The 26655-nt window shown below is 31.5% G+C and overlaps 3 protein-coding genes across 3 annotated transcripts; all 3 read left to right on the forward strand.

Annotated features, from left to right (window-relative positions):
- The first annotated feature begins 1535 nt into the window (after positions 1-1535).
- Positions 1536-2457, forward strand: LOC18035946 (E3 ubiquitin-protein ligase ATL76). The gene is given in 2 exon segments (XM_006427783.2): positions 1536-2177; positions 2180-2457. Coding segments are annotated over 2 exon segments (654 nt in total). The 5' UTR covers positions 1536-1582; the 3' UTR covers positions 2239-2457.
- Positions 2458-18449: 15992 nt separating this feature from the next.
- LOC18037673 (E3 ubiquitin-protein ligase ATL76) lies at positions 18450-19686 on the forward strand. Its single transcript, XM_006427784.2, has one exon. The coding sequence runs from the start codon at positions 18509-18511 to the stop codon at positions 19163-19165; it is 657 nt and encodes a 218-aa protein (XP_006427847.1). The 5' UTR covers positions 18450-18508; the 3' UTR covers positions 19166-19686.
- A 3956-nt stretch (positions 19687-23642) lies between these two features.
- Positions 23643-24789, forward strand: LOC18037674 (RING-H2 finger protein ATL10). The gene has a single exon (XM_006427785.2). It carries the CDS (start codon positions 23746-23748, stop codon positions 24400-24402), a length of 657 nt encoding a protein of 218 aa, XP_006427848.1. The 5' UTR covers positions 23643-23745; the 3' UTR covers positions 24403-24789.
- Positions 24790-26655: the final 1866 nt, after the last annotated feature.

Consider the following 26655-nt stretch of genomic DNA (forward strand, 5'->3'; position numbering starts at 1 on the left):
ATATGATATGTCCGTGTGTGTGTGTTGGAGAGCACAAGGGAAAACAACTTAGTGAAGTCCGGCCCATAAACAAGATATGGATCTAAGTAGTGATGCTTCTAGCAAAAAATAACAAATAAATAAATAAATAAATGTTCTCTTATTTAGCCTTAAGTTTAGCCAAATCTATGTAGTTCACTATTATAATGAAAGCTTTAAACAAGTAAAGAGAATGAAGCATTGAGTCCCCACTTGTTTTCTAGAGAAAACTTGTTGTTCATTAATTTATATTATTAGAGAAAAAGCAAAGGTTTACTATAGTCTTTAATTATCATTGGTGTAGAAATGCTTTTGAATTGAAGCCATTATAATTTATATGGTTGTTCAAAGATAGATTGGGATCAAATCATTAACCTTTCCATTTATGGATTTATATATTAGATATTACTTTGAAGATCCATGAGATATTATTGCTTTAATTCTGAGCCACAAGAAGAGGCTAAAATTAATTTTATAATCTTTTAGATTGCGGCGAAAGTATACTAGCTGCTTGCAGAGCGAACAAGATCACTGCCTGATTTCATTGCACAAGAAAACAAAGAGCAAATCCAATATAACCAGAACTTTTTCTATACTCAGATTCTGTGATAGAAAGGTTCGACTGAAAATTCACAAGATTTTCAGTCCCAAGGGACTTGATTGAGTGGGTTTCACCAGTTTTATTTAGTTGATCAGTTGAGTTCAAATTCTGAGAGGTAAAAGTTAAAAAGAAAAAAGAAAAAAGGACTTTCAAAATGCAAAAGATTGGTATACATGGAGCCTGTTGGAATTGGTATGGCATGCTAATTATTTAACAAAGATATATTAGACCATGCATGATTTTATCTTGATTCCGAGCTTTCTACTGAGCAGTTATAGAAATGTAACTGATAGCAAGTAAAAAAGAAAAATTACTACAAGGATAGTTCTAGATGATCAAGCATGTTTTTTTAACCGTATGTGCTAAGCATTGCAATTTCCTACAGCAACTAATGTTAATCAGTTCCTATGTGCTGAGTACATTTTACTGATCAACAAACCTTGAATAATTGAGTCTGATTCACAGGTTTCTATAAGTTCATTCTTCACATTACAAATGATAAATGTGGGTTTCAATGTCTGTTCAGATAGGGAAGCTTCTTATTCTTGCTTGGCTAGTGGATAAGAGTAATAAAATTTGAAGATATTGATGTTGATTCATAGAAAGCAACGGCCACAGTTTTAGCATAGCAAGTGGATAACAGGACCACTTCGATTAGAAAGCATTCTCATCTATATGTATATCAAAGGCTCAGTGGAGGATCCTCATCGTTGATAAAATAATATGAACATATATATTGTTGTATCCAAAATAAAAGCGAGCTTAATATAGAAGCTCTAGATTGAATATAAATTAGTATTTATATCAATTAAACAATGATGATATATTATGTATTTATCTCAATTAAACAACGATGATCTATTATAATACAAGTTCAAGCCTTTTAACTTTTTCTTATATATGTATACGTATTCTGTGTATGCTGAACATCTGCAAGAAGTGCAAACAAAAGTCATTCTTAATATGTCAAGAAATTCTTTCTCATCACCCAAACTCCCCCAAGATTTTATTGGAAAGTTTCACTTACGAAAATTACTACCACAAAATCCCCTTACCCAACAACCAATCGCAGCCGCTGCTCCTTCGGATGCTATCAGTAAGAACTTGGATTCAAGTGTTTTACTGGTACTCTCAGTCCTCTTATGTGCCTTAATTTGCTCACTTGGTTTAAATTTTCTCATCAGGTATATATTAATAAAGTGCTCAAGATTGGCAGCCACTGAATCTTATGCAAATTCATCGACCCCATCTGTCAAGTCATCAGGAATCAAGAACAATGCAATCAAGACTTTCCCTGTAGTAAAATACTCAGCAGAATTGAAGATTCCAGGCTTGGACGCGGAATGTGTTATATGCCTGTCAGAATTTGCATCTGGTGAACTTGTGCGGCTCCTGCCCAAATGCAACCATGGATTTCACGTTCGTTGCATCGATAAGTGGCTCAGATTACACTCTTCGTGCCCGAAATGTAGGCACTGCCTGATTGAAACTTGCGAGAAAATCATGGGGTGTAGCCAGGCTAGCTCTTCAGGATCTTCAGTGCCAGTGCCGGAAACTGTAAGCGTATTGTGCCATTGGAACCTGAAGGAATTATACGCAATTATGGAGGACTCAGCTAAGTAATAATTACATTGGGAATTCAATTCAGAAGTGTGGGCTAATCAGTTAACAAGACTGAAGATGGAACAGCAATTGGTTCTCTCGGGCTGGGCAAGAAATTGGGATGAGGCTCCTCATGGTGATGAGAGGCAATCTGCAGCTTTTCCTCGGAAATAGTACCTTGAGCCACTTTGAAATTCGAAAAGCCACAGCCCCATAGCATTGGACAATTTGCGATTTCCACTTGGCATTTCAAATATTGTTTCTGAATTAATTGATCATTCATCTAACTTAACAATGTTTTTACAAAAGTTAAAAACAAAAAAAAAAACCAAAAATTGTTGTTAATGGTCACTTAGATGCCAATCATATATTTTTAAACCCTTAAGAGTAATCTTTGTTGGATAAGCTCCTTAGTCCTTTGTAACCTGTCCTTCCTTATCATGCCAATTACATATTTTTAAACCCATTTATTAGGGGTTTTCTTTTGTTTTTTGTTTTGTGCAGGGGTCTGCACTTTATACAATACCATATAGCTATAATTTATCACTATTCATCATTGTTTAACTCAATACGAAGTGTATAAAGCGAAACTTGAATTTTAAAATTTGCAAATGTGCACAACGAGAATTATTTACAATTCGATTAAAAATATAATAGTCATCAGCGAAAAGGTGTTATTTATATCTATGATTTGCATGTTCTTTGGACTAATCATAAAATTTGAAGTATCAAACAGATCTCCTATTAGAAATCACTAAAATTAGTTTTCAATGAAATTTGAATAAAATAAAGAGATTTTATCTGAATTAAATCTAGAAATGACACCCATAATGTTGAAGAAATGCCAAAAACACACAAACACACAAACACACATACATATACATATATACCCAAGCGTCTACAATTTTCTATCTAATGTTGCGTATCATTTTCTGCTTTTCAAGAGTGTTTGCACATTCTGCTTGAACATGTCCATAACCTTGACACTCTCTACATTGAATTACAAACTACTTGTTAGTCTCAAAAAATTTATTAAAAGGTTTACCTTTTTGTGTGTTTTGGAGCCCTTCGTGGTCATTTCTTCTTTTTTTGCCCATACTTTTCAAGAACTTGTTGAACTTCATAGATGACAAAGGGAGGGATTCACCAACGTTAACATCATCATCATCTGAATCAGCAACATTCTTCTTCTTTACTTCAGCTTCCAAAGCAATGCTCTTCTCCTTTTTTTCAGATGAGATGTATAAGAGAGTTAATTACACCGTCATGTGCGAATGTGTCAATATCTTTGCCTGTGGCTTAATAAGAGACCTGTCAGGTAAAGATCTCAAAATCTTTCTAATAAGCTCAGTAGAAAATGTTTCTTCTAAAGCGAAAGCTTCATTAGAAATATCACAAAGGCTAGCATTAAACTCAGAAATTGTCTCGTACTCATGCATTCTCAAATCTTCAAACTTAGTAGTAAGAAATTGAGTTTCGAGCGTTACACCAATTCAGTATCTTCATAAGTAGTTTAAAGAATTTCCGAAGCATCTTTTGCAGAGCCAAATTTTGAGATGAACCAGAACTGGTTTTGATCAATACCGTTGCAAATTGCATTGAGAGCTTTGAAATTATACCGAGTCGTGGTGATTTCTTCTGTAGTCCGTGTTTTCATTAATTGTAGGGCGTGTCCATGCAGTTAAAATAGAATGCCAGGCCATTTCATCAATTGACTTTATGAAAGCACTCATCCTCACCTTCCAAGAGTAGTTTCATCATATTCATGCAAATTCCCAAGAATCTCACAGTTAGTCTTAGTGAGTCTGCTCTAATATTATTTATAAGATCTAATTTTATAGACATGTCAATTTAATCAAATAATTAATTAATTAATTTACATAAAGCAGTCAAAACATAAAGTAAAACATAGGGAAGATTTTTAGGCAATTAAAAAATCTTACCTAAACCCCAAAGAACCATAATATAAAGTTGAGACAGATAGAGCCCATTTGTAGCTTCCAAGACATAATCTTATGTACATAGGGAATTACATAACAATGAAAATGATATTGTCATTCGGAAGCCAATACATATAAATCACGAGTACAATTCAAGCATAAGAATAAATCATTCCAAATCTAAATATTCTAATTCCAGTTTCAGTATAAACCACTTTATACTACATGAGTTTTTTTCTCTTAATATATTAATTGTATTGATTCTAAATTTTATAGAGTTGCTGTAGGAATTTAGAGGCATCACACATAAAATTTCTTGGCGTTCCGAAATAAAAAAAAAAATCAAACATTATAGACCTGTGAAACAGCTCCGGGACTAACAAATCGAAATTCTTAACTAATGTTTTATATATCGAAAAGCTAAATAATTTTCAGATTTGGAAAGGACTTATATAAATATTATTGTATAAAATTTATAGATGTATTTCTAAGATCCTTTGTCCATTGAAAATAATTTTACACTCATACCTGGTGCAGAAATCAACAGTTTTGTTGTCTTAGTATGTCTATTTCGAAAATTCATTAAAAAAGAATACTCAAGGAGTTGTAGTGAAACAAAGGTCCTTTTAGAGTTTATTGTCTCTAGTTTTTTAAGATCGGAAAACTATGTTTAAAATTTCTGTTTCATGTGCATGAGTCGTCTAATGAAAAATTGGGCACATCATGAAAAGTTCTAATCTTATATATGTCAAAGACTTAAATTCTATTTGAAATTAAAGTACTGTAACTTTTAAGGTAACACTGCATAAAAAAAGAACTATAACTATACTTGTACACCTTTTTTTGTCACAGCCTATACTTGTACAACATTATGCCAAAGCAGTGCCAGTGAGGCATTTCAATTTTATCAAACGGCTTGCTGTTTCTCATCCACTGTATTTTTCCGAATTGCACCTGGTGACGTGTGCAGCTCCAGCCCAAATGCAACCTTGGATTTAATATTTGCTGCATCCATAACAACGATAAGTGGCTGAGATCACATCTTTGTGCTCGAAATGTTGCCACTGCCTGATTGGAACTTGTGAGAAAATTGTGGGGTATACCAGGCCAGCTCTTCAGGACCATCAGCGCCAGGGCCAGAAAACTGTTGTCAGAAATGTTGGGCCACCATAACCCAGAGGAAGTGTAAGTAATGATGGAGAATAAAAGAAAGAGCTAAGTCATGATATTGGGAACCAATTCAAAGGTGTGGGCTAATCAATCTATTGGTTTTTTTTTATCATTTTGAACCACAAATTGGTCATGAGTGAATTCTAATTATGAGAGTCATCTTTAAATTCGTATTATTGGGTTAGTCTATAAGAGTTAAAGTATTGGTCAAATTAGTGACTCCATAAGAGAACGAGACTTGAACTTCTAACCTCTCTTAAGGAGTGAGAGTGTCGAATCACTCATACCAACTAACTTTAGTTATCAATCTATTGGTTCTTATTATTGCTTGGGCTTGTTCAATAAATATGTGAATGAAGCTCCTTATGTGTCACTTGTAAATAAGAATGATTTCTAGAATGCTACGCGATAAAGATTATGGCATTTCAAATACTGTTTCAAAATTCCATCTAATTCAAAAAAAAAAATTAATGACTTTTTCATTTTGCCATTTATTTTATGTTTTTTTCCTTTTATTTTCTATTTTCTTTCTCTCTTTATTCATTTTCCTTGCATTTTCTTTTTTTGGATTTGTTGGAATTTAGTGGTTAGATGTTGTATATCTGTCCGTCTTGAGGTTCTTTCAGTGCTAAAGATGGTGTTGTTTTAATTTCCTCATTAGGATTGTATCAGTATTCATATCGGGATTATATACATATATGGGATTTGTTAAGGGGCTCTAGTAGTTGATGCATTGAGGTTTCGATGGCTCGGGATCAGGGGCAGAGCTTAGGGGAAAATTCTAAGGGGGCCAAATTTAAACTTCAATTTTATGTTATTAGGGAGATTGCCACTTTCTCCCTACAGTAATTAACATATACCATTTATCTCCCTGCTATTTTTATAATGGCCAAAAACCCCCTGAAGCATAAATTTATAATATTACCCTTATTTTTAATTACTCTTTATTTACATTTATTATAAATTAAATAAATTATATGAATATAAACTAAATAAAAAAATTAAGTATTAAAAACAAGAAATATATGTTTTGATATGAGCAAAAAAATTAATAATAAAATTTTTTCTTGTAATTATTTATTTTGTGAACATTTTCTTATAATAAATATTTTGTAATATTTTAAAATTAAATGTAAAAAGTATAGGCAAAATATTTTATTATTTATCTTATACTAAATTTTTATTTCTCATTCAAATTTTCTTATAATAATTTTTTTTATCATTTTATAATAATTTCTTATAAGAAAATTTTCACAAAATAAATAAGTACAAGAAAAAAATTTATTATTAATTTTTTTCTCATATCAAAACATATATTTCTTGTTTTTTGCTTAATTTTTTATTTAGTTTCTATTCATGTGATTTATTTTATTTATAATAAATATAAATAAAAGAGTAGTTGAAAAATAAGGGTAATATTGTAAACTTATACTATCAGGGGGGGTTTTTGGCCATTATAAAAACAGCAGGGGGAAAAATGATATATGTTAATTACTGTAGAGGTGAAATTGACAATCTCTCTATGTTATTATATATTAGTGATTTAGTGCTGGCTTATTTGTTTCTTACTATTTTGATTCTATCATTAGTGGACTTAACAGTAAAATTACGATATTATCTAATGTATAAACTTCATACATTAATTGTACAGGGGTCAATATGGACATTTTACACTAACTTTTCATTTTTTATTTATAAACTCTAAAATTTTTAAAATTCTGCAAGGGTCATGGCACCCTCTAGTCTTATATGGCTCCGCCCCTACCCGGGATGAGAAAACGATTGATTGCGATGAGAGTTCATCAAGAGTCTTTTTGAGGATTCCTTTAAGAGAGAATGATTTTGTTGTTGAGTGCTCATGGTTTTTTTTGTTAACTGTTTTATGTTTTGTTTTTAATATTGTGATGTATTGTCTTATTTTGTATTATGTGACACGTCAATTTTTGTCAATTAGAAGGGGTTTCACTTGCATTTATTGATGTGAGCTAAGCCAGACCCATAAATTTACTCCAGTGCTTAAGTAGTTCTAGTGGGTGAATTTTTCTTTCCTTTCGATTATTAAAAATTTGTAGTGTCTATAGATATATATTTATGTTTAGGTATATATTTGTGTTTTGTTGGTAGAGGTTGCATTATTTTAGGCTTGAATCTTAAATTTTATCCTATATAATGTATTTAAGTTGGATGCGGTCTTACATTTATATTTTTAGGCCATGTTTGGGAAGTTGGATTAAGTGTAGGGTTGGGTTAATTTTTTATCTTATATTTGGGAAGCTGCACTTTGGATTAGATTAGGGGACTAAATTTGAGTTTAGTTCTAAAATCATGGATTAGCAATCCCAATTTACAAATGGATTTATTTTCTATTCAATTAACCAGTACTTCCAGAATTGGTTGCTTTTATATATATTATTTGCTAATTTTTTGATAAAATAAAATATATTTAAAATATGTAATAAATAATTAAATTAAATATTTAAATAGTTTTTAATTTAATTAATTTAATTTAATCTAATCTAATTTATATTTGTTCATTATAATATGATTACCAAGTAACTAATTTTCTGTATATTTAGTTTTTATTAATTATCTTTTAAATTAATTTTAATAATTATTTATTATTAAATATTTATGAATAGTTCATATTTATATTTAAATGTCAACTTAAATGTTATTTAATTTCATTTAAATATAATTTAATATAGTCAAATTTAATACTCTACCAAATATAAAACAATATTTTAAAATCCGATTAAATTTTATCAGATCTAATCTAATTTAATATTAATAATCAATTTAATTTAATTTTACATACCAAACATACTTTTATGACATTTTATTAAATTTAAATGAAATGCATTCCTTTAAAAAAAAAATTCAATTTTTTAAGCTAAAAGAGTGATGTAAATAATCATTTCTCATACAAATTGTTGTTTTCTTGTTTGACGAGAATTCTGAGTTCTTTCTAGTCTGTCCTTTCTTATCAAGCAATTTTTTAAGCTAAAAGAGTGATGTAAATGATCATTTCTCATACAAATTGTTGTTTTCTTGTTTGACGAGAATTCTGAGTTCTTTCTAGTCTGTCCTTTCTTATCAAGCCATTTATTTATTATTCGAACATGCAAAAAGATTTTACCGTAACTAAATCTTGAAATGACAGCCCTAATGTTCCGACACAGGCGTCGGACCTTTAGGAGTCGAATCTAAAGATTAGTCTAGTCTAGACGAGTAGTGGGGACTCATTCTATATGTTTTCTTTAATTGTTTTTTTTTTAAATACTTGCAATCATTATTCTCCTCACGCATGTTTGAATTAAGACCCTTTATTTTCGCTCAAAAATTTTTATTATCTCAATATTCTTAATTAGATAATTTACGTATATAATTTTTTTCTTGTAAGAATATTTTCATTTTATTAAAGTAAAAATACATATTAAAATGTAAAAAATATAAATTTTAATACATAAAAAATTATTTTTTATTTATTAATATATTAAAATTTATATTTTTTTATTAGTAACATTTTTATTTTATTAAAATAAAGATATATTTATTAGAGAACGATAATGTGTGTGTACACGAAACCAGTGCTAGAGAGACGACAAAGATTTCGACTATTAAATTTATTCAACCTATATCACCACATTCCAATTGTTATGACCTGTCTCTATTAACACTTATTAAAAGACAAGATTAATTTATTTAAGTATTCAATTTAGGGTGTGTTTGTGATTGATGTTGGACAACCGTAATTTAAAAGATATAGTACTAGACTATTTGGTAAACACCAACTGCTGTATTTTAAAAATTATGTTGATATGATTTTTAATTCGTATAATAAAAAATCTATTATATCTTTAATAATTTTGTCAGCATTATTATTTAAAATTTATATTTACCATGTATTATTTATTTTTATTTTATAATTATAATTTTTTTTCTATAACAACTATAACATCAAAACTACATTACTTTAATTCTAAACAAAACCTCAAGTGTGTTTACTTGTGGGTTTGGGGAATGGGAATGAAGAAATGAGAATGAAACCTATGTTTATTTGGTAAAATGTAATTTGGGAATGAGAATAAAATGTGTGGGTTCCACACAATTTGGGAATAAAGAATAGGAATCTCATTCCCATGGGGGTTGGGAATGAAAATATGGGAATAGGAATTAAACATATGTTTACTTTTCTATCCTTTTAATTTTTTCATATTTTCTAAATTACCCTTGTTCAAATCACAAATAATTATTATTTTAAATGTCATTAATAATAATAATAATTATTATTAAATTTTATTAACTTTATTATTTTAGTTATTATTAATTATTGTTATTATTATTTTTATTACAAACTTTAAAAGGAATTACAAATCTTACATTTGATTTTTCTTTACTTTATTTTTCTTTAAAGAAAAGTATAGAAGAAATGGGAAATTAATCTGAAGACAGGAAAATTCCTTGTCATCTTCGGATTCCTAATTCCCAGAGAGAGAAAGGGAGAGAGAGAGAGAGAGAGGAGAAAGAAAGAAAGAAAATTGGAATTCAAAAAATCTGAGGAGTCTAAGTCTTCCTCTCGATTTTAATACAAAATGGATCTTTTAACTGTAGCGAGTCTGTTGCTTCTCAACTGTAGCGAAACTGTAGCGAAACTATAGCTTCTCAACTGTAGCTTCTCAATTGTAGCAAAACTGTAGCTTTGGAGATATCTTTGAATATTCTTTAAAATACAAAGATAATTCGGGTGAAGAGACATGTGCGCTCTCACTTGTGTCCAGGGGACCACCCGAGGGTACATACATAAAGAAAATACTGGAAATATAATGGTAGTGCAGAATAAAAAGAAAAAAATTACTATTTTTTCTTGTAAAAGAAATTAGATGTCCTATTTGGTTCTATTCAACTATATTACATAATTTAATTATAGCTTTGATACCAGAAGGAAATAGGATCGAAGGAAGGATGTTAATTCAAAAGATTTACAATCGGAAACTTTAATGAAAGTAAAAGAAATTAATGGATCTGCTTTGGTACGCGGTTGGTTGCTTTTAACTATAATTAAATTGGTGCGTGGCGTTGTTGAACCCTAATCAGTGCAGAGACTAGTCTGCCTTTGGAACCAGATCTGACTTAGAACAGATCAATATCCCGCATGTTCAAGTTTTCCAGCCGATATACTCTTTTAATTATTGCTTTACCAAATATTAATTAGATTCTTTAAGCAAGCCTAGCAACAGATCTATAGGCTCATAGATAGTACTAAATCTGGATTCCAAAAATAGCACTCTGATTGGATGGAGGGAGAAAAGAAAAATACAACTGAGGATAGAGATCAGGTCTCGTTGCCTCAGAGGAACGTAGCAGTTATATGGCAGATCTGATACAGATCAGTCTGCAAAGCATGCATAAAATTTAAATTACTGAAATTTAAATGCTTTAAAATAAATTGCGGAAATTAAGTTGCAGAAATTTAAACATACAGAACTTTAAAATTACAAACTTTAAAAGGAATTACAAATCTTACATTTGATTTTTCTTTGCTTTATTTTTCTTTAAAGAAAAGTATAGAAGAAATGGGAAATTAATCTGAAGACAGGAAAATTCCTTGTCGTCTTTGGATTCCTGATTCCCAGAGAGAGAGAGGGAGAGAGAGAGAGAGAGAGGAGAAAGAAAGAAAGAAAATTGGAATTCTAAAAATCTGAGGAGTCTAAGTCTTCCTCCCGATTTTAATACAAAATGGATCTTTTAACTGTAGCGAGTCTGTAGCTTCTCAACTGTAGCGAAACTGTAGCTTCTCAACTGTAGCGAAACTGTAGCTTTGGAGATATCTTTGAATATTCTTTAAAATACAAAGATAATTTGGGTGAAGAGACATGTGCGCTCTCACTTGTGTCTAGGGGACCACCCGAGGGTACATACATAAAGAAAATACTGGAAATATAATGGTAGTGCAGAATAAAATGAAAAAATTACTTTTTTTTTTTAATTTAAACAAATGATAACTATTTACAATGCTTTTATTGGAGAGAAGATTTCGAAACAGTCATCTTCATTTTCGTCTCCAAGAAAAATAAATGGTTCTTCATTTTCTTCATCGTCATCAGAGGAGTCGGCAACTGAAAACTTTGATCTTGAGGTGAGGAGCTGCTCCATAACTTTAAAATATTCTTCTTCAGTTTTGGCGCTGGCCAAAAGAGATTGGGCTTTGGATTTTTGGGTAAGAAAGGTTTCTTGGGCTTTGACGTCTTTAATGGTGGGGGGTAAGAAGCCTTTAGAACAGAGCCGATTTTGGATGAGGGTATCGGTTAATTTGGACTATTCGTCAAACTTTGACCACCATTTTACTTTAAAGGTTCTTTGTAGGATGAGTTGGGCTTCTTGGGTGTGATAACTGAGATTCCACATCCATACCCATGGAAGGAAGAAATTTGTACAGAAACAAAGAAATGGGGGAAACATTTTCTCGGACTCAGATGGGATGTAATGTGCTTTAAAGATGTTTAAACAACGGGTGGCATTCGGAGTTAGAATCTGTGGTATTGGGCCAAAAGAGTTCCACTATTGTTGAAACCAATTAGGGAGGCTTTGAACCGTTATTTTTGAATTGAAGAAAAATAACCATGAATGGGATTTCTTTGGGTTTTGTATGAAAAATGTGTTAAACCAGGCTTGTTGGTAATCCCAATAGGAATATGACAAACAATGTGGTAAACACATTTAAAAATTTGGAGGGAAGTTTTTCTGTTTGTGAAGTTGATCACCCCACTGGTTTGGGCTCAAGACTTTTAGGATAGTAGCCGTGGAGTAGGCTGGCTCTGAATGGGTTTCACTGAGAAAGAAATGTTTGAATTTTACTGACTCAGTGGCTTCTAAAATGCTTTGATAATAAGACTGGGGTTTTGTCAAATCCCACGGTTTGAAAAACCAGCATTTAGGGAAAAACTTTGAAATAGCTTGAAATGGATCAGTATGGTAAAAACCATCTTCCATAGATAAATATTTTGGAAATGAGTTTTATCAAACCAATCGGAAGATTTTTTTGAAAGTGTTGGCTGGGAAAGAACAATTTAAGAAGATGAACTTTCACAAGAAATAACTACATTTTGAGAAGAGGGTTTTGAAATTTCTTTAGAAATATTTTCTTTAGGAGAAATTTGGCTTTGAGAAAAACTTTGTAAAGCGAGCATAAGCTCAGGGGATTTAGAAATGAATTGCATCAACTCATTTACCTGCTCATGTGAGGCAAGGGCTTTAGACTGGGCTTCTTGATCTTCTATCATGTCGATCCAAGACTTGATTGGCATGGTAGAAGAAAGCAATTTTTCTTTAGAGGGGGTTGATTGGGGTTCTTTGGAGGTTGCTTGTGATTCGATGTCTTTAAGAACGGCTTTGCCTTTGTCTTTCTTTTTAGGCATCATTATCTGTTTTGAAGAAATTCCCTGGTTAGAAAATCAGGGATAGAATTTGTATCGCCTTTAATAAATTTAATTTCAAAATAAAAAACACTTAGTATAGATTGCTATCTTGCAAAAATTTGTTTTGAGGTAATATTTTGAACATCTTTTTTCAAAACATGTTTTGTAGCCTTGCAATCAATTCTGAGTAGAAATTTTTGATTTAATAAATCGCTTTGAAATTTAGAAATACATAAGACAATAGAAATAATTTCTTTTTTAATAGTAGAATAGTTTTTCTGACATTCATTCCAGTGGGCAGAAACATATTGTACTATATGTTCTTTACTATCTTCTTTTTGCTTTAATATACCTCCATATCCTAAATCTGATGCATCTGTTTCAACAATTTTAGGTAATACAAGATTTGCAAGAAACAAGCATGGTATGTTTCTTACAGAATTCTTTATTAATTAAACTACTTTAGTATGTTCATCTGTCCATGCCACATGATTCTTTTTTAATCGATCATGCAATGGTTTAGACATCCTATTGATGTTAGGGCAGAAATCAAGAACATAATTTAAACTACCAAGAAATCTCTGTAACTGAGTTTTATCAAGAATTTTATCAGGAAACTTATCAGTAAATGCAAGAGATCTTTCAATAGGGGTAATTGTTCATTTGGAAATATGATGACCGAGGAATCAGACTTTTGTTTGAAACAGTGAGACTTTAGAGCTAGAAATAGCTAGACCAGCCTTTCTAGTGGCAAGATAGAAAGTTTTTAAGTGCTTAAAATGTTGATCGATTGTCTGAGAAAAAATTAACACATCATCTATATAGACGATGCAAAACTCAGAAAAAGAATTATGAATATCATTCATGATTCTTTGAAATTCTGAGGGTGCATTCTTTAAACCAAATGGCATAACAGTCCATTCATACTGTCCGAAAGGAACAGTAAAAGCAGTTTTATAGCGGTCTTTAGGGTGAATTTGAATTTGCCAAAAATCAGTTTTTATGTCGAATTTTGAAAACATAAAGGCAGAACACAATTTCTGGAGCAAATCTTTTTTATTAGGTATGGGATATCTAATCCATTTTAATGCTTTATTTAAGGGTTTATAATTTATTACAAGTCTTGGTGTTCCTCTTTCTATTTCGGAATTTTTATTTACATAAAAAGCGGCACAAGACCACGGAGATCTAGATTTTACGATGAGTCCTTTAGTTTCCAAGTCTTTTATCTCATTTTTACAGTGTTGTTCCAGTTCCATGTTCATTTGGATTGGACGGGCTTTAGTGAGTATTTGTTTTTCATCAAAAGAATTTTCATGGGGCAAATCTACCAAATGTTGTTTTCTGTTCCAAAAAGCAGATGGTAAATCAGCACAAATTTCTTTTTCAATGAGTTCTTTAAAATAAGAGATTTTTCTTTGTATAAAGTCATTTTGTAACTGACTTTCGATTCTTTGCAAACTTAAATCCTTTTTTAAACAAAACAAGTTATTTTGTTTAGATTTGAGTATGACATTGATTTGGTTATGGTAAACAGAACAAGCTTTAACAATATTTAAGTTTCTTGTTTTTGGTTTCTCAATAAAAGGGAAAACAAGTTTCTTATTTTTTGCTTTAAAAGATATACTATCATAATTGACAGTATAAGGGGTAATGAGATTTATAAACAGAGTTCCTAAAATGACAATATGGTGTATGTCATTTGTAAGAAGAAAAGAAGTTCTAAATTCAAAATCATTGTTATGTATTGAGGCATCAACTTTTGATTTAATTTTTAGTTTTGAATTATTGGCGGCAGAAAGTCTTTCCTTTGTTTTTTGATGAAATTTTATAGGGACGATATCTTCTTTAATGCAATTTAAGTCGGCACCAGTGTCAAAGAGGGCAATGGTGTCAATTTCAAAATCTTTAGAAAAAATTAAAGTGATTTTAATCAAGTATTTTCTGGTGGTGATTTGTTTTAAAACAAACAGAAAATCATGGGGCACAGATTCAATGTTTTCAAGGTTTTGTTCATTATCACCATCGGATTCAACTTCTTTATCAGAATTATCTTTTAATTGTTTTTGTAAGAGAAGTTGAATAGTTTCAGAATCATTTTTTTGATTCTCTTTTAATTCTTTAATCTCAAGTTTGATTTCTTTAATCTCTTTTTGAAGGTCTTGGATATTGGAGACTGTTTTCTTTGTTTTCTTTTTACCCAAAATTTCAATGAGATCATAAGAATTCTTTTTAACAATTGGAACTTTAGAAGTTTCTGCTTTATTAGAATCCAGGGTTTTTAAAAGTTTATCAAGGTATTCCTTTTGAAGATTTGGATCATAAATATGTTTAACAATCTCAAGAAAAGTCTCTTGTTCTTTGGTTAAAACATTGATTTTCTTTAAATAGGAATCTGAATTACTGGTGTCGGAACCACTAGAAGAAACAGATTCAGAGTCATTTAACTCATCAACCAGTAGAGGTTCATTATCTCATGTCATTGAAGACTCTATAAGTAAAGGGGCTACTTTAGAAAGAATTTCTTCATCAAGGCCAAGCTCATGGAGCTTTCTGTTCATTCTGCAGAATTTTGCAGTGTGGCCTTTCATTCCACATTTGTAACATGTGGCTTCTTTGTAGTTAAAAGGGATTTTTGGTTTGGCTCTAAACTCTTTCTTTTTAGAGAAGTTGGATTTCTTATAAGGCCTCGAGGGTTTCTTATAAGAAAGTTCTCTAAAATCTTGAAATGGTTTCCTATGGCTTTTTTATTTTTAATGTTTTTTGTAAGGTTTTAAAGAACACTTACCATTACAATCTTTAGAAGTAGAAGTTTTAAAGGGGTCATAATTGAATTGTTTACAGAAACTACCTAATTCTTGCTTAGATTTCCTAAGCTCCCATTTTAGTTGTTTTTGTAACTTCAAATCTTGACAAATCTTTAAACCTTCTTTGTTGACAAAATTGATAAGTTCACCATAGATAAGTTCGTCATAAGGAATACGGTTGTCATACAAGGCTTTAATGGAATTTCTAACATTCTCTCCTAGAAGGGTAGGTAAACCTGCAAGGAATTTTTCATTCCAAGTTGTATGATTTGCATCATCCCCAAGGAAGAGTCTAGTGAAGAAAGTAGTTTTATAGCTTTGGAATTCACTAAGTTTCCTACACCTGAGATTGTGTAGTAACTCAGCGTTCTTATCTCTAAGGTGTGAAGGGTCACCTATGAAATGAAGGGATATGGTCAAAATCAGGGTAGCAACTGCATCCTGAATTGGACTATTGAACTCATCAAGAATGGGAGCTCCATTCTCATCGACTTGATAATATTAATAAAAATAATGATAAAAATAATTAATTTACCATTATTAACAATAACTAAATAATAAAGTTAATAAAATTTAATAATAATAATAATAATAATAAAAAATGTTAATAATGATAATATTAATAAAAATAATATTAACAGTAATTAATAATAACTAAAATAATAAAATATAATAATAATAATAATAATAATAATAATAAATGTTAATAATGTAATATTAATAAAAATAATATTAACAGTAATTAATAATAACTAAAATAATAAAATATAATAATAATAATAATAATAAATGTTAATAATGTAATATTAATAAAAATAATATTAACAGTAATTAATAATAACTAAAATAATAAAATATAATAATAATAATAATAATAATAATAAATGTTAATAATGTAATATTAATAAAAATAATATTAACAGTAATTAATAATAACTAAAATAATAAAATTAATAAAATTTAATAATAATAAAAAATATTAATAATGATAATATTAATAAAAATAATATTAACAATAATTAATAATAACTAAAATAATAAAGTTAATAATAATAATAATGATAATATTATTAATAATGATAAATTAATTATTTTTATTAATTATTAATATTATGGATATTTTAATAAATTAATTCTCATTCCCATTTATTTTATCAAGTAAACACATCAATAACATTCCAACATATTCTCATTTTTATTTCAGTCAATTCTCATTTTTAATTCACTCTCATTTTACCCCATTCTCATTCTCATAAAATAATAGCATCATAAAAGATTGGCAAAAAGGACTGACCTATGGTTTATGCTAAAGCTGAAAGTCGAATCTTCTTCCTTTTTCTGGACAGAACTGGGCACCTATCATCATTTTCCATCAGTGTCGTCTAATAACCAGTGCCCTCCCTCACAAGACACACCTCCTTGTTCTTATCCATCCCCATAATTCACATGGGTCCAAACAATTAGTTTTGTAGTACATGCGAATTGAAGGCTTCCACCAACCTTGGCCCATCTCTGGTCACTCGACATCACAAAAGCCTAAGAACCAAACTTGTAATAAGAAGAAAAGAAACATCTCGATCTCCCACTACATACATGTCGACAATAATATTCTGTTCAAAGAATTTTTTATATACACTGTAAAGATAATCCCACTTGTAATTTTGGGTAACTTTTTTGGTGGCCGAGTATACTTTCACATTTTATCCGTATAACATTCAGTTGAGACCAATTTTTGAGTGCGTAGACATAAAAATTCATGGAGTAAACAAATATGAGTTAAAAAATTAGCACTAAAATGAATTATTGGCGGTAAAAAAATATTAAGTTAAAATATAAATTTGTATAAGGTCAAGAAAAAGCTATTATATTTGTTAGGCTTTGATCCAACGGCTTAAACTTTTTTGAGTTAGACGACATAATATCAAAGCCATTGGACAAGTGTTCCATTCCCCTCGTTTTTATGCTTATACTAATAAAAAAGAAAAAAAAAATACTTGATACGAAATTATAGGGTCTAACTTGGTAAGCAAAATTTGAACATGGTGTAAAGGTGCGACCAGCTGATAATGACGATTAAACTTTCCTAAAACTGAAAATATGAAAGAGAAAGAAAAAAGTATTTATCAAGAATAGTAAAACGACTCTAGCTAGCTCCAATCAGACACTAACTTGAGAAATAGGTCACTTTGTTTAGAAACGACAAAACTTTGGTCAGTGGAGGCTATGCTACATAAATAATCTGAACTAAAAAAAAAATATCATGGACTAAAATCAAATACAATCCTGATGTACGATAATTAGGAGTCATAAATCATAACCGTTTAATTTATTTTTCTTTTTTATTAAAATTTCTGTTATATATATTTTATATATTGTCACACTTGTTCAACTATAAATTTATGAGAACTTGAATAAATTACGTATTAATATAAATAAGTTTTGTTATTCGAATTTATTTTAATACCTTCCGTCAATAAAATATTCAATTTATTTCCTGAGATTTTTCTCCATCTTGTGAGTGCTTTTATTTTTATAAATTAAGTAGTGGATATGGAGGAACTATTTTACCGTAAAATATTAATAATAACCGTCAACTCATAATAATAAATTTAATCTAATATTTATTATTATAATCGAATTCTATCACAAAACAGTTCCACCAAACTCAATAAATTAAAGCATTGCTCGAATCTTTGTTTTATTGTTTGAAAGTGATAGAGCAAGCTTCAAATCAAATAGCTGTCCCACTCGTGGATCTTATCTTCTTCCTAGCCAAAAATAAAAAAAAGCAGGGTACTTAAGACAGCTGTAAAGTATTAACAATCAGCTTACATAAATGATTAGTGGATCAATTATATTATTGAAAAAGAAATTTAACCTTCCAAACTTTCTTATATATACTACCCTCATATCTGCTCCGCCACCTCAAGATCAAACTTAATAATTTTTCTAATCATGCCAGCAAGCTCTTTCTCATCCACCCAACTCTCCCATGATTTTATCGGAAAATTTCACTCCAGAAAATTACTACTGCAACATCCTTATAACCAACAACCAATCACAGCTGCTCCTCCTCCTTACCCTGCTAAAGGTTGCTTGCACTTCAATGTTGTGATGTTCTTCTCAATCCTCATAAGCGCCGTAGTTTGCTCACTCGGGTTTCATTTTCTCATCAGGTGCGTATTCTTAAGGTGCTCAAGACTGTTAGACTCTGAATCTAATGCAAACTCCTCGACCCCGTTAGGCAAGTCTTCGGGAATTCAGCAAGAATCACTTCGGGATTTTCCTGTGGTGAATTACTCAACAGAGTTGAAGCTTTCAGGCTCGGACACAGAATGTGTTATATGTCTCTCAGAGTTTGCGCCAGGTGAGAGTCTGCGGGTGCTGCCGAAATGCAACCATGGATTTCACGTTCATTGCATCGATAAGTGGCTGAGATCGCATTCTTCTTGCCCGAAATGTAGGCATTGCCTGATTGAAACATGCGAGGAAAGTGTAGGGTTTAGTCAGACTAGCTCTTCAGAACATTCAGTGGTAGTGCCAGAAACTGTCGACAGTATTAGGCCTCTGGAACCTGAAGGTATCATATGCAATTATGGGGGAATGAGCTAAGCAATGACCTTGGGAACTCAATTTCATTCTCGTGGCGTGGCACGGAAAAGGAATCTGTTCTCATGATTGTTGAGCTTGGGCTGTTCGAGATTTGTGGGACTGAAGCTGATCTCAGCCGAGTGAGGCAGTTTGCTGTTTTTTCTTGGAAAAAGCCTTCAAACACATGGAAATTGCATTTGAAATAATGCTTTAGAGTCGATCATTCAGTCAATTCATTTTGTAACGGAGGTTGCAAAACTTATTGTAAATGGTCATATTTCCAATGCATTCCTTAGGACTAAAAATTTTGGTGTAGAATCCTCATGAGTCCATCATTCGAATTCCAATCCTCCAAGGGATAAATATTATGGGGAAAAAAATGTAAAATTATTAACAAGCCATATTGCCATATTCTTAGTCTTACAGCCTAAATATTAGTCTTCCGAGCTTTTTCTTGGAGGAGTGCTACTACTTTAAACTCATTAATTCTTTACAAAATACCATTTGGTCTTCTGTATAGAAGGGCCATGTGTACTCCAGTCTTGAGGCGATTTTTAATTATTATTTCTATGGTTTACAAAACTTGATTTTATGTTAAGCGGTCCCCAATTTTTTTCAATTTGATCACATATAGTTGGATCTCTTCTTTTGATGTGGTCAGAGAATATCTTCGTCCAAATTGAACAAAATTGAAAATTTTGCCACCTCTCCGTAGAATCCCAGTATGGCACAAAACTTCCTTCTCTTCTTAAAAGGCGGATCAACAATCTCAACCAAAACAAAATGAAAATCTATAGAGTAGACACGCATCGTCTTCTTAACAACATGGAAAAATTATGAAATTTGACTAATAATGAGAAGACAAGCAGCTGCGCTTATGTCACGACATCACCCTACGGTAAGTGGGGATCCGTCTCTTTCTCTCTATGTCTACGCGTGGCTCATCTTCAAATGCCTGAATGGCTGAATGATAGCCTTTTTGCACAGGAGCTGAAGTACGCCAAATCCAATCATTGAAGCATTTGATTCTACTTCAACTCGTTCGTTCACTTGTTGAGAAAGTCACCCTTATATGTAACTCTCTCCCGTATGATATCTGACTGAATAATCTATGAAGCAATCAGCTGATTATAATTTGATTAAACTTTCCTCAAGTTATAAATATAGAAAGGGAGGATAAAAAGGGGAAATTTATACCAATAGTCATAAAAGTTTTTGTTTTTTTCATCTTAACCTTCCAAATAAATTTCTATCAACATTAGTCATAAAAAAAACCTTTGAAACCAAAATACCCCTCATCTCTCCCCCAACAACCTCTCTTTCTCTCATCTCTCCCAAATCGAAGAAACTCCCATAGTCGGCGGCAACATCAGCCCTCGTCGGCGGCGGCTCCATCCCTTATCGGCGTCCGATCTACTATCTACAGCCTTCAACAAAACATAGGTTAGCCATTTTATTTATATTTCATTAATTTAAAATGAAATTTTAGAATAATAGTGGTTGTAGTTTGAGAATAATAGTAGTGGTGGTGGTAGTGATGTTTGTGGTGGTTGTTGGTGTTTTGGGAGTGTAGAACCGCTGCCCAGCGAAGGGCGCTAGAGCGTGCACGTCGCTTGCCCAAGTCCCGCCCGTCGCTGGGCAGCAGCGCGCGCGCGGGGGCACCCGTGCTGTCGCACCAAATTGGGTCGTGAAAACGAAGAAGAAGATTCCTTGCATCGTGCAATGGAAGCCCATGGCGTCTTCGAGAATCAACTTTGCTGAGGTTTATTCGTTCTTCAACGACGAATCTCATCTTGTAAGTAATATGTATTAGTTATTTTTTCAACTTTACTAAATTTAAATTATGTATACTTACTTGAAATTTTGGATTGAATTTATGGCGGGGGGACGTTTTACAAACCCTTGAGCCAAATTCAAAGGAGAATAGTAGAAAATATTGGCTTACTGTGAAGGATTACATGCCAAGCATTCCAGACTGAGATATTGTCAATCAACCAAAATCTCATTATGACAAGTGTGTACATTGTCAATTCTCCGCACCATCCAAGGAATATTTTGCTCGTTCGAATTTCTAGTTGCTCGAATACGCCATTTACATGATTCCGAACAACAGTGAGCCTCGAAACGTGTCGTTGTAGACCGTGCAATCTTGAAATCAAACTTATCCCTAAAGGCAACCTTGCGTAGTTGTAATATAAACTCATTCTTCTCAGCAAATAGCTTACCCACACCAGTGGCGGATTTAGAAAAATAATTTACCGGGGGCTAAATTAGATAATAATAAAATATGAAAAACTAAAATTTTAAATATATAAAATATTTGCTAGTACATTTATAATTATTCTCTGCGCATTTTTATATTTTAAAAATGTTATACAATTGACTCATTATCAATATTATTAAATTTATTGTTTCGTATATAAACAATCAAACTATCATTTATCCCATATGATTCCAAAAATGATTTTTCATGAGTTTCATTACTGAAAACATTCGCTCTAGTATTATTATAGAGACTGAAAGAATTAATCCTATTTTTTAGAATTGAAAATATTTTGAGTGGTGGGCTATCATTATTTTTAATTAAACTATAAGTTTTTATAATTCTTAAAAGTTAAAATTTAAATTTTATGGGGATTTATAATTTATAGTGATTATTTTAATAAATTTTTTATGGGGGCTAATTAAAAAACTAAAATATTTTTCTTTTTTAATTTTAATTTTTTTTTTGCCAGTGGGGGCTCAAGCCCCCACTAGTCACATGCTAGATCCGCCCCTGACCCACACTGATATCATTTGAGTCACAACTGCTAACAAAGCTTGGAGCAACCATGTTCGAAGGCAAAATTAGAGCAAGACTTCTGACGGGGACAATCCTCCTTCTCAATCGAACCATAGGAGGAATAGGTCCATTGCCTCTGTTATTCATATGAGTATTGTCTTCACACTCATCCTCATGCTGAAACGACAGAATATTCGAAGGGCCGGCTCCTCCATCATTACCATCATTATTAAAATGAGTGCCCCTCATACTATTAGAAGGTTCTGCACAAACATTATCCCCCTCTGTCTCATCATGAAGATCATCATTGTCCTGGAAATTATTGTTGTGATATGGAGAATACTGTTGCTTCAACATCCTGTAACGTAATGCCGTTATCATCAATGTTGTCATAATTGTCGTGGATTGAAGAGTAATATTGCTGCAGCAACATTATCATTGGCAACACCTCTTCTTCATTATCGGGGCCAGACATATTTGCTCTAAACGAAGTTTCTGTATCGACATGTGGCTCAATATCTTCGCTCGGAACTCGAGGTGATGTGGTAACGAATATAGGAATGCATCCAAAATTGGCTACATTGGATGCCATATGCAACACAACCCTCACCATTTCATCATCAAATATATCCATGGGCAGTGCACATATACGATATAATGTGTTACTAGACCTTAAAGTTGTCTTCATTGTGATACTATATTCATTAGGATTTATTTGTAACGCCTTGTATACTTTTGCCAAAAACTGATCGAACAGACAATTTTTCCCAATAAAAAAAGCTCTATTTTTATCATTCACATACTCCATACGGCCATCCTCTAACGTCTCCCACCAACCATCATAACACAATTCAAGTACAACTGAATCCATTAAACCTGAAATTATTAAAAAAAAATTATTTGAGCACTATCAAATTAATAGTAGGTTGCAATGAATCTGCCTTTTGGTGTGACAGACTGCCTGTCGCACGGGATTTCATGCGACAGGCTGCCTGTCGCACAAAGCTTCGTGCGATAGGCAGCTTGTCGCCAGATTCATCCACGACTGCAGTTCCTTGAAACTCTCGAGCAACTTCAGAAAATAACTCATACCACTAAGTAATACCGATTAGTGTTGGATCCAGATAAATTATGATCGGATTTCACTTTTATTGTTCGCCATCGGCGTTTATCGTTGTCTTTTGCCGTTGTTGGTGATGATTCAAAAGTGGAAAACTGCTTTTGGTTTAACGAAAGAGGAAAAATAAAGTTGCTTTTGATTTGTAAACAAAGGTAATTTAAAAAGAAAAGTGTGTATTTGATTAATATTGATAGAAAAAAAATTTAAAAAATTAATTGTAAAAACAGTAAAATTTTTATGATTATTTTTATAAATTTCCGATAAAAAGTAACTTTATCATTTATCAAGAATAGTTTTAACTACCACTCTAGCTCCCATAAATAATGTCTTTAGGAACGGGTCACTTTGATTAGAAACGACAAAATTTTGGTGGAAGCTAGGCCACATATGAAAATATTATAATGTGGTTACGTGGACTAAAAAATATAGGACTATAATCAAATACCAACTCGATTTAATTTGTTGAAAGTGACAGCACAAGCTTCAAATTGACTGTCCCATAGATCTTATCTTCTACCCAGCAAAAAGAAGAATAAGACAGCTATAAAAGTATTTACGGACAGCTTACCCATATCATTAGAAGATCAATCATATCATGGACAAAGGAATTTAACCCTCCAAGTGTTCTTATATATAAATCCCTTATCTGCTCTAGTGCTGTGCCACCTCACAGAGTTTAGACTTATCAAGTCTGTAATCATGCCAACAAGTTCTTTCTTATCCACTAAACACTTACCAGATTTTCTTGGAAAATTTCAGTCCAGAAAGTTGCTAATACAAAATCCTCATAACCAAGAACCAATCACAGCTGCTCCCCCTCCTTACCCAGCCAAAAGTTGCTTGCACTCAAATGTTGTGATAGTCCTCTCATTCCTCATATGCTCCTTAATTTGCTCACTTGGGTTTCATTTCCTTTTGAAGTGCGTATTCATAAGGTGCTCAAGATTGTTAGATTCTGAGTCTAATGCAAATTCCTTGACCACGTCAGGCAAGTCCTCAGGAATCAAGAAAAAGGCTCTCAGGAATTTTCCTGTTGTAAATTACTCAACAGAGTTGAAGCTTCCAGGCTTGGACACAGAATGTGTTATTTGCCTCTCAAATTTTTTGCCTGGTGAGCGTGTGCGGATGCTGCCCATCTGCAACCACGGATTTCACGTTCGTTGCATCGATAAGTGGCTCAGATCACATTCTTCATGCCCGAAATGTAGGCGTTGCCTGATTGAAACTTGCGAGAATATCGTGGGGTCTACTCAGGCTAGCTCTTCAAGACATTCAGCGCCAGAGACACTGACTACTGTCAGTATTAGGCCTCTGGAACCTCATGGCATTATACGCAATTATGGGGGACTTTGCTAAGTAGTTACATCGAGAAGTAAATTTTTATGTTCCGAGTAGCGTTCGATTAAAAGATGTGAGTTAATCAATCGACAAGATTGAATCACGGAAAAGCAGATTTTGTTCTCATGATCCTGTTCGAGAAATGGGACCGAGGGAAAGTGAGGAAATCAATTTTGCTGCTTGTTGACCCACTTGGAAATGGGATAAAAGGCCATAGCCAGCATAGCATTGGAAAATTTACGCTTTCAAAGTTTCAACTATATGTCCAGTTTATTAGAATTGGTAAGCAGTAGAGCATTTTCAATTTGTGAAACAAATTTCAGTTATGTTTGAGATCCTAATTATATTATTTTAGTGTTAAGTCCCAACTATCTGCAGTTGTTACTTATTATTAACATTTATTATTATTTTTTTTATGAATTATTATTTCATCTATTCATGATGGATATTAATAGCGGACTTGTATGGTAATTAAGTTATATTATTTAGACTCAAATGCTGTGGTTATGTTTATTGTTTGTTTGGTACGTTTTATTTAATGACTGTAAGAAGGGATGATAAATTGACGGGTCGAATTGGGATTTTCTAAGCGCAGTCTAAACCCATGTTAGTAGAAAAAAGCCCAAGCCCTCTAACAATCCATCCAAGATTGGAGGGCTGCGCCTGGGCTAGATCATTGTATGCTTGGACTTCAACAGTTTTTTTAGATAATTTTTTAATTTGTTTTAAATTGTAATTGGGTACTAATAAATAAATTATTATAACCAACAATAAATTAAAAAATAATTTTTTAAAAATAAAATAATAAATAAATAAAATAAAAGCTTACATTTTTTAACTTTTTAGTATTGAATTCTAATTCTTGCATCTGCTACCTCCTATTAAAAAAAAAAATTAAGGGTACCTAAAGCTTGAAGGTCTTAAATTAATTTACCTTTGAATAATTAAATTTGATAGGGAATCTAAAATGATTAGAAATTGATTTATTATTTTAATTATTAATTTAAAAGCAATTATTTAGAAATATATAGAGGGTAGAGTTGGCCTGATATTTTTCTTTAAACCCTTGTCCAAGTCCCCTCACACACTTGAGACTTTTAGGTCTATGTTCATGCCCTCATGTAAAAGGATGGACTTAAATCCGTTGGGGTAGCCCATGCTTTTTTACCATATTTAATTCTTTATTTTTTGTTTTATTTTAAATAAAGCTTAGGGGTTTTAAATAAGTTATTTTATCTTACTAATAAAAGTTTAAATTTTCAATTTTTTTTAGGATTAGAGCTTTTCAATTGTCGAAAATGTCTATTATATATTTTATATTATTATTTCATTCCGATCCTTTAATATCAAAATTTAAAAAACTTATTAGTAAAGTAATTTAAATTTTTTTAATAAAAACTCTTATTTACAACCAAATAATTTTTTTTTTTAAAATAAAACTCTATTTTTAAGGGTTCCACTTATAAAGCTTTATTTGAATAAATTCTATCTAAAAAACTACACCAAACAAACCTTAGGATCCAAGCATTAGTGCCTATTTGGTATCATTTATCTAATGGTCATAAGTGCTTATTTAATCCAACATATAAGTTTTTTCAAATTTTAGTAGAGTTTTTGCAAATTAAGTTATTTTTCCTCATAGTAGCAAAAGTTTAAATTTTAGACTTTTGAGAACGGGGTTGAAATTTTTTTTTTGAAAATATTAAGATGTCTAAAATATTATTTACGTACTTCATAATCTTATTTCATTTTTTATAGCATAATTTTAAAACTTACCAATTAAAATAATTTTGTAATTTTTAATAAAAGTTCTCACTGACAACCAAACAATAAATTTTTTTTTATAAAAATTCTACTTAAACAAATTTTATTTAAAAAATTTTGCCAAATAGAGCCTTAGTCTTCATGAGGGAAAGTACTAATTAAGAAAAAAATAATAGAAAAAAATAAACTCTTGTCATGCTATAAGGATATATTCGTACGGACTGCAAAGTAGTTTTCTTATCCTTTTTCTTGGAGGACTCTATTGTGAAAAATTAATTCTTTAAGAAATTTCATTTGGCCATTTGTGATAGAAGGGGCATATGTGCTCCACCCTTAACGCGATTTTTTAATTATAATTTTGATTTCTTTTTCCTTTTCTTTGACTAACAAAGACTGCTCAAAGTTGGTGCTCAATTTCAGTATGGTAGAGCCTTGACCAAGACAGATGGGCGATTTTCTAATTTTCTCAACTTTTGAAAGATATAATAATCAAATCATTAATTTTTA

Source organism: Citrus clementina, unplaced genomic scaffold, assembly GCF_000493195.1.
Source record: "Citrus clementina cultivar Clemenules unplaced genomic scaffold, Citrus_clementina_v1.0 scaffold_7, whole genome shotgun sequence".
NCBI lineage: Eukaryota > Viridiplantae > Streptophyta > Magnoliopsida > Sapindales > Rutaceae > Citrus > Citrus x clementina.

Bases quoted from the DNA above. Each gene is read 5' to 3' on its own strand.
- LOC18037673 (XM_006427784.2), top strand. From the start codon at position 18,509: ATGCCAGCAAGCTCTTTCTCATCCACCCAACTCTCCCATGATTTTATC.
- LOC18037674 (XM_006427785.2), top strand. From the start codon at position 23,746: ATGCCAACAAGTTCTTTCTTATCCACTAAACACTTACCAGATTTTCTT.